Here is an 8,762-nt window from a genome sequence, read left to right on the forward strand (position 1 = left end):
AATAAGAATTAACAAAGCGTTATCTCACTAGCTCTGAAAGTTAGCTGAGGGCCACGAAGGCTAGCAAGGTTACATGTGCCAAGTAGCCTATTGACAAGCAATGTAAAAAACAAGTCAATGCAATGACTGATCACAGAAAACCATCATCTAAAATAAACGATGCTCAGCAGAGAAGAGAGGAAAGACCCTTCCTCAAAGTCTGTGCCTATTAACAGGCAAAATTAACTTTAAAACACGGTCAGTTTGGGATAGAGATGTGTATCTTGAGTACTTTTATATCTAAAAATATTGCAAAACACAAGATGGCCTCCAGTTTCCAGTGTGTCAGACACTTAAAAGTAAACAGTAGCCATAAAGCAGGAGCATTTTTTAAAAGGAAATTTCAGATGTCTGGAAATATTAAGTTGAACAATATGAAATGGCCATTTTTGTATATTAAGTCTGAACATCAGAAATTTCACGTGATTCCGCCAAAGAAAAGGCAGGGCTTATTAATTTAATGTTAAGAATTAAAGTTTGAAGACATGCTACGAGTCTTTGGTTTCATAAGGTTTACTTCAGTGGGAGAATATTTCTAAAGCAAGAAAAGGATTTTCAATATTCTGTGCTAAAAGTATATCTCAAATCACACAGAACTGGGGCCAGTAAGTATTTGCTTAGACAAACCTAAGAATAAAGTTTTCCATGTATAACCAGTCCTTTTTCATTTTTGTCTAACATATGTCATCCATCCCTAATAAAATTTTCTATTCCCAATCGATTTCTCCATCCTCCTGGTTGAATGCTTGAATCCAGCTATGAAAGGTAAAACTTTAGGTGCATGGACCTTCTGTGCCCACATACACCCCACTTCTCAATCTATTATTCACTGCTTTCTCCTGCTCACTCCAGCCCTTCTCTACCACTCTTTCTTTCAAACTTGGCACACTGACAGTCCCATCTGTCCGTGTCAGGCTCTCCCCACCCCCTTCCTTTTAATACACCCAGTGATCTAATCTTTCTTGCCTAGAATGGGGGGGATTCTGCTGAGCCCCAATCCCTCTGCCTTTCCCATGCAGGTGAGTTTTGCTGTTCAAAGAATGCTTAACGGATTTTGTCATTTACCTCTCCATTTCTGCCTTATTTAGACCTTGATCACTTGCTCAAAACCAATTTCACCTAGAAGGCATCAATAAACAGAATGTGAATGTTATAAATGAGGATAATTTTCTAGGGAGGAGTTGTACACACCTGCAACTTTGATGTTAGAATAAAAAGGTTCACCTACACTGGGTAGGTTTCCATGTGGATGGATATTTTCTTCCCAGCACACGATGTACTATGTTCTCTTTGGAAGTATTTCAGGGATACTTTTTTGTTTTGTCTTTTTTAAAAAAGATAACTTTCTGGACTCTGGAAAATGTACATAGGCACTGAGTGAACTCCATCATGTTTAGTATTAAGGAAGTAATTTTAAGAGGAAGGGGACCACAACGCGCCTTCAACACTTTTTCAGGATGGAGAGTTTCATAAGTTTCAGGTACATTTCTGCCTCATTCTATCGGGCTGAATCCTTTTCCACTTCTAGTTCTGGAACCTATGCCGCCAAAGGACTGACACACACAGATTATCTGATATTCTACCGTTTCCAGAGACCCGGGCAGTACCACCCCTTCGGCGTTTACATACCTGGAGTTCGCTATTTCCACTTTGGTTCTTGCCATGGCGGCTGCCCGTTGTGCGCCTTCGATCGCTCTGTCCACCTTCTCCCTAGTTTTTGTATTTCTTATTGGTATCAGCTGCTTCCTTATTCCACGGACCAGAATATTATTTTTGTATTTTCCCTCTTCCTTGGAGCCGTCAGGAAAGACAGTGCAGCCGTAGCCGTGCCTCTTGTTATTTGCCCACTCGCCTTCGTACTTCATACCGTTGGAACGCTCGCTGATGCCGAAGCCCGTGCGCTTGTCGTTCTTCCACTCGCCCATGTAGGTCTCCGTGGTGGTGGCGTCCACGTGATCTTCCACGGGGCAGAAGTCACAGTCGACGTCGCCAAAGCTGATGGTGGAGTTGGCGTCGCTGGAGCTGATCCGGCTCATGGCCGCGTCGCTGCGGACCGAGCTGCGCTTGCTGGAGATGGACGACTTGGACTCGGACTTGCGCAGTTTCATGCTTCCCAGGAGGGAGCCCCGGCGGAAGAGGCCGCCCTTCTTCTTGCCAGAGAGCTCGGCGTCGGCGTGAAAGTTGAGCACGAAGCCGCCGCGGGTGCCGGCCGGGCTGTCGGCGGCGGCCGCGGCGTCATGGAGCACGCTGCCATTGCTCTGCTCGCTGCGCAGCGAGGCCAGCGACGTGCGCAGCGGCGAGCGGATCACCGTGGCCATGCCGTAGGGCACGCTCTGGCGCACGCCGTAGCCGTGCCGCATGCCGCCGGCCCACTGGCCTTGGTAGGTACCTTCGAGAGAGCGTAAGAGAGCACAGCGTGAGTCTGGGGGCCGCAGATAGGCCGATGGGGGCGTGGGTGCGCACATGGAGAGCCCTGCGCAGGCCGGGAACTCAAGGCCCAACCCCGCCACACTGCCTAGTCAACTCTAGGCCATGCTTTGGAAATTCCCTTTGTGAATCCCCACCCTGAAGTGTTGTGTCTAGGCCATTTCTGTAATTGTATGTCAGCTTTGGGGATATAGATGTATCCCCAAACGAGTGTGCTGCTTACCTTTGGTAAAACTGAGAGGAAGCCAGAGGAAAATTAACACTCTTAACCCTATGGAATTCATCTCAGAGCAAAGGTGTGCCTGACAGTGCCCTTTAAAACTTTGTTGACACCATTTTCTCAGTGAATATTATGCCTTCTCAGGAATAGGATAACCTCGAATCTAAATCTACATAGGTTTTTCCAATAGGTGTTGTTTTTCTTTTTGCCTTTCACTGGAAACATTTTACAAAGCACTGACTTCTAATACAAGAGAGTGATCATTAGAAAACTTTTCTCCCCTGAAATTAACACATCAAAACCCCCTCTGAGGAAGGCAGTGCAATAGCAGACGAAGAAATGAGCTCTATTTGTGAGCTGTAGTTTTACTAATTTAACTGAAAAATGAGACTTCAGGTCTGGCAGTTTGACATTCCAACAAGCTCAAAGACCTAAAATTATTAGTGATCTGAATGCTTGGAACATGAGTTGTCAAACAAGTTTTCTTACATTTTCTTTCTACCACATTCATCATGTTCTTTTAGGGCAGGGAAAACTATTTAACATTCAGGATTATTATTTAGTTTTGGGTGATCCTTTTTAAGCTGAGAGGGATTTGACAAATAGAATATATATTCTAAATAGACTGAACCATTATAAAAAAATGGGCAATTTAACATTTTGTACTTCCAAGTGAAAAGGTCAAAATTTGCTAAATTTCTGCTTTCTTCTGGTCATTCTCCTCATGGTTTCCCTAGCTTCTGCCACTGTACTGTGAACCACATCCTAAACTGGAAACATTCTGAGGGCAGGCATTACTTCATAGGAGAACACAAAATTTCCAGACTCCTCGCTGTGTGTCTTCTGGTATGTAGATGTTTGATGACTTTATAATAAACAGCTGTGGTGGCTTAAAAGCATGCACTATTTACCTTTGGGAAAACTAAGATAAGGTCAGAGGAAAACTTCCACTCTTAACATTATGGAATTCATCTCAGAAGAAAGGTGTGTTTGACAGCGTACATGAAAACTTTGTCATCACCAGATCATTTTTTCAATGAATAGTATGCCTTCTCAGGAATATGATAATCTCTAATTTAAAGCATTTGCTTTCAGAAGTTTTTCTATTAAGTAAATTAGCAAAGACATTTAAAAATTAACCTGGAGCAACTTCCTAAATCATCTTAGGAGGAACTGGATGTTAAGATTAGGAACTTAGCATTTTCTCTTCTAAATTGAGTCCATTTCCTTTTAATTAAAGGCAAATTTTATATTAAACTAGCCCTCCAAAGAAGTTATATGAAAATTTTAAGACGTAATTACTTCTGTATTCTTTCTAACTCACAAATATTATAGAAAGTAAATTGTAACTGTTTTGACTTCTTTCAGTTTCTGGTTATATAGAGTTACTTTGCAGTATACTTTTCATTTCAGATTGCCATGAAAAAATTTCCATTGAATGGCATACATTTACTTTTAAAATACTGAGAAGTGCTGCTTACTGAGTATTTCATGCACTTAAAAGTTAAAGCCATAGTGGCTCCCAAGTCAAAAGTTTTGACTAATTGCAAGACTACCATCTCCCTCTGTTCATTCTGACATATTTTTGGTATATAAATAGACAGTAGCAGGGTGACAATGACATATTGGGTTGGTCAAAAAGTTCATTGAGGTTCTTCCCTTATATATCTGACAAAAAGCCCAAACAAACTTTTTGGCCAATCCAATACAAAGGGGGTCTGGTACTGTGAATGTCATACTCTGAATAGGTCTTAACATCTTAACCTGACATCTCAGAACTTCTGAGGAGGTGGGTGGGCCATGACTTTCCCAAAAGGATAAACCCCAAAGGATAAGACACTCAAATACAACATTTCAGATGAAGAAGCTTTGTACTCAGTATTAGCCATCTCCAAACACCACCACTGTAACCCAGAAGGAAACTGAAATTACTAGAAAACTGCAACTGACTTTCCCTTTGCCTAGATAGATAGAAGTTCAAGTTCTAAGATAAAAGTTATACAACCTGACTTATATGCACTAAAACAAACCACCTTAATTTAAAATATTTTGTTTAAATAAACAAGGAACATTATAATCATTCTCCTCTAACTTTTCTACAAGTTAATTTTGCTAGAACAACTTCCAAACATACTGTTTGATATCAAGAAGTACTTACACTTTTAAAACACAACCACACTATCTTAGGAAATGTTTAACACTGAGGGGAAATTAACAACTAGTTTCCTTAATCTGCTATCTCCAAAATAAGACTAATATTTAGAATTTCCAAAGACACATTGCTTGAAAATCTAAGTGGTTTAAGGCAACAGCAATAACTAGAAAGTTTAAGTTGTTGCTTGACTGTAGTAGCAGAGAAGGCAGAACAATGGCATTGCCTATATTCCCATCTTACCCTGTTGAGGAACACTGCATGGAAGAATTCCTCCATAGAATTGCTAGAAACTAATTTACAGTCAAAGTGTTAGTGATTCATCTGAAATTTAAAGTAGGTTTAGTTTAGTCAATGAACTTAAGTGGGGGAAAAGGGCCTCTTTTTCCTTACGAAGCAGGTGCGTTCCACCTGCTCCCTGCTGCTCAAAGTTCTAATTAGTTCCTCTCAATTTCTTACATATGGATGCATAGTTCATAAGTTTAAAAAATATTTTTACGGATGTTCTATGACTTTTCATCTGGGAGCTGATTTTCTAGATACAGCCATTTTCACTAAATAAGTTTGTAGTGGAAGACTTCCAATTCAGAGAGAATTCCAGTCAAATTTAGATTTAATGTGCCAAATTTAAATCTACATGCTATGAATGAAAATGTGCATGGACAGGAATGCATATAATTAACACAACAATGTATCTTTCTAGATATATTCTAATAGTTTCATGACAGGTGAAAAAAGGAACCACAGCAGGATCCGAATTTTTACTGAATATTCTGGGCACCTAGACTTGGATTTTGGGAGCACTGTACTAACTATTCTTACTTAATATTCAGGGGGTTCTATTTCAACAACACTTCATACTCAGATCACTAGTAAAATAAACTGAGTGATAGTTGTCAATGGAATTACAACTTCCTTCCTTCTGAGTTTAACGTCACCACAAAATACATGCAATCAGATTTTCTTAAGTCTGACAGAGGCTGCTAGGGATGGACTTGTGGTGCAGGGGCAAGAACTAAAGCTTGTGGAAGTGATCTGTCTTATTGTGGCCAAAATCTTTGCAGGAAATAAGTTATAGCAATACACTTCCACTTAGAACCCCATTTTATGATTCAGGACTTTCTAATTAACTGATTGACATATGAAAGAAATTAACAGTAAGAATTCAATAATGATTTTTAGGAGTCTCCCCCTGCCCCTTTCCTAATTGGTAGCATATTAAATTGTTTTGGTAGAAAAAGAAAACTGCAGTCTTGTGGTAATGCCAAATTTTGAGGTTTTTAAAAAATTCTTTTAAAAGTTAGTTTTAAAACAGGAGGCCAATTATCCATAGTCACCCTAGACACTTATTTGAGCTTCGGCAATACATAAACAGAGGACCTTTACTGTGCTATATATATTTTTTTTTATTGCTAGGTATAATGAATACTCTAAACCAAGAGATTTTGTTTAATGAGTAGTAACTTTAAAAGAAGACATTTATTTTTAGCCTTCCAAATACTGAAGTAAAAGAACTATCCACCACCTTCTTGAAAGGTTGTAAAATAATGCACACGTCTGAAAGATAAGATTTGCATTCCACTTTTGAGCATGGAATTTAGTTATATTGTAGACCGGGGCCTCTGATAAAATCCAGTCACAAGCTAACACATTTATATGGGTGTAAACTAAGGTGCTCTGTGCCCACTGAGAACATTTAAGGCCCTTAATTAACTATTGTGGAACTTGAAACTCACACAGCCCATACACAATTATTAGAGACAGCCCCCCCCCTCCACTTTTAATCCATGAGAACTATATCCGTTATTTATACTGTAGGACAAAAAGATGTCCTTTTTAGCCAATCCTACCATGCTGCCGATTTGTATTTGAAACACGGCCCAAGTGTTCTGAGTAAGTGAAGTGTACAAATTGTATAAGCTTTTATATAAGCAGTTGCCTGACTGGGCTGGACAAACTTTCAATTGGGCTCCTTTAATATCCTCCAACTCTGGGCTGCAGAATTCCGAAATGTGACAACCCTTTTCAATTATGATTATTATCAGAAACTGTGTTTTGCCAAAGCATAAGCCATTCGTCCTTCTCGGTTTATTACACAAGCAAATTCATCAGGTTTTGACACCTGTATCAATAATATATACTTTTCCTGGTTGGGGGAAAAAAAGGGGGGGGGGTATGCTCTATTATATACAAAATTTCTTTTGCAAAAATTAGTAAATATTAAAATTAGGTGAATTTTGCTTACAGCCAGCATACGGTTTTACATCGCACACCTTAGGGCAAACCGGCGATTCCCTACTGCTATTCTCAGGAGTGAAGTAGCTGTTAATTTAGCTGTTACAGGAATACACCTTTCAATTGTATTTTTTAAAACATAGACTTCCCTGTTCGTTTGTAAAATGTTTTCCTGGTAATTTTCCCAGATATCTCCAGATCAACAATGACTACCTTCTTTTGATAGAAAACCGATACTTTAAGAAAGCGAAAGAAAACCAGAAAGAAAACCCCGCATTCTTTGAACCCCACCTGCATCAGGCGGACTCTCCACTCCCAAAACTACGATTACTTTCCAAATGCACTTCCGATAAGGAACAATTCCCCAACATCCCAGTTCTGGGGTTCTGACTTCTATCTTTAGGCCACTAGAGGACCAGAGGCGAAATACGACTCCACGTGAAACCAATCCCGGGAGCTGTGCGCCGCGACCGCCAGCCTCCAAGCCCAGGGCGCTCGCTCTCACTCCACGGGAGTGGCGATTTCAAACCCGGCCGGGAGAGGGAGGGATCAGGAACGTAATGTGACGGGCTCAAGTGACAGCGTCCTCTTCCCAGTCCAGCCCTCCCGGGCACGCTCCCTCCCGGTGGCAGCGCGGCGCTGGCGCCGGCCAGGTGTCTTCACGCCTTGTTCCCCCCGGTGTGGACACACCGCCCGCCCCCAGAACCGAGTCAGATCCAACCCCCGCGCACCCGCCACGTCCTACCGCCCCCTCCCGGGGAGAGTGGCCGCGGGAGGAGGGCGGGAGGCTCCCCCAGGTGTTTTGGCGGGTTTCGGGACACGTGCGCCTTGCGTCCTCCCCGCGGCCCCGCAGTCAGGGGCAAAGCCCTCCCCCAGAGCCCAGCTCGCGGGGCAGCCGAGCCGCCAGCGACGCAGCTCACCTCCGTCCCCGTAGGTCTCCACGCCGTACCCGTCCTGCAGCCCGTTACTCCAGGTCCCCTCGTAGCGGGCGGGGGTGCACAGGCTCTGCCGGACCCCGTAGCGCCCCTTGAAGCCATGTGACCACTCCCCCCGGTACATCCACTTGCCCTTCGTCTCCACCCCCAGCCCGTGCCGCTTGCCCTGCGCCCAGTAGCCCTGGTAGGTGTTGCCGCTGGGCCAGGTGTAGCCTCCGACCACCTCGAAGCCGTGCGACCAGGAGCCCGAGTACTCGCCCTGGCCCTTGGGCCCCGTGCAGATGCCATGCCCGTGCGCCTTGCCCTCCTCCCAGCCGCCGCAGTAGGTGCCGCCATCGTCGAAGTCGAACCTTCCGCCCGTCATTCGGGGGGCAGCCCCGGCGCGCTCCCCGCGGGGGCACGGACGCGGGCAGAGCTGGGCACGGCAGGGTGTAGCTCGGGGGTGGGGGCCCTGCGGGCGAGCTCACGACAGCGCCCCGGGCAGCTCGTGCCGCCGCTCGGCTCCAGTCCGACGCCGCCCCCGTCCTCCCCTCTTCTTTCGTCGCCGCCACCGCCGCCTTTCTCCTCCAACTCCTCCTCCTTCGCCGCCGCCGCCGCCGCCCGGGGCCAGCGCCGCGCGCGAGAGGACAGCCCGGGCTACGGAGCGGACCTTCAGCTGCTCCTGCCCGCCCACGTGAGCCGGGCGCCGCCCCGTGCCCGCCCCTCTTCCCCTCCCTAGGCGCCGAGGCCCGGCCCTGCGGCGCTCCGCTCCCTT

The 8,762-nt window shown here is 44.6% G+C and overlaps 1 protein-coding gene across 5 annotated transcripts in view; it reads right to left on the reverse strand.

Annotated features, from left to right (window-relative positions):
• Positions 1 to 8,625, reverse strand: part of JPH1 (junctophilin 1) — an 88,641-nt gene extending 80,016 nt beyond the window's left edge. For all 5 annotated transcript variants that reach the window (XM_052651446.1, XM_052651445.1, XM_052651448.1 and 2 more), the window contains exons 1-2: positions 7,994 to 8,625; positions 1,669 to 2,428 (exon numbers count right to left, since the gene is read on the reverse strand). In XM_052651446.1, coding sequence (XP_052507406.1) covers positions 1,669 to 2,428; positions 7,994 to 8,372 — 1,139 coding nt within the window. In that variant the 5' untranslated portion in view covers positions 8,373 to 8,625. The remainder of the gene's footprint in view (positions 1 to 1,668; positions 2,429 to 7,993) is intronic.
• Positions 8,626 to 8,762: the final 137 nt, after the last annotated feature.

This window comes from Budorcas taxicolor, chromosome 14 (genome assembly GCF_023091745.1).
Source record: "Budorcas taxicolor isolate Tak-1 chromosome 14, Takin1.1, whole genome shotgun sequence".
Taxonomy (NCBI): Eukaryota; Metazoa; Chordata; class Mammalia; order Artiodactyla; family Bovidae; genus Budorcas; species Budorcas taxicolor.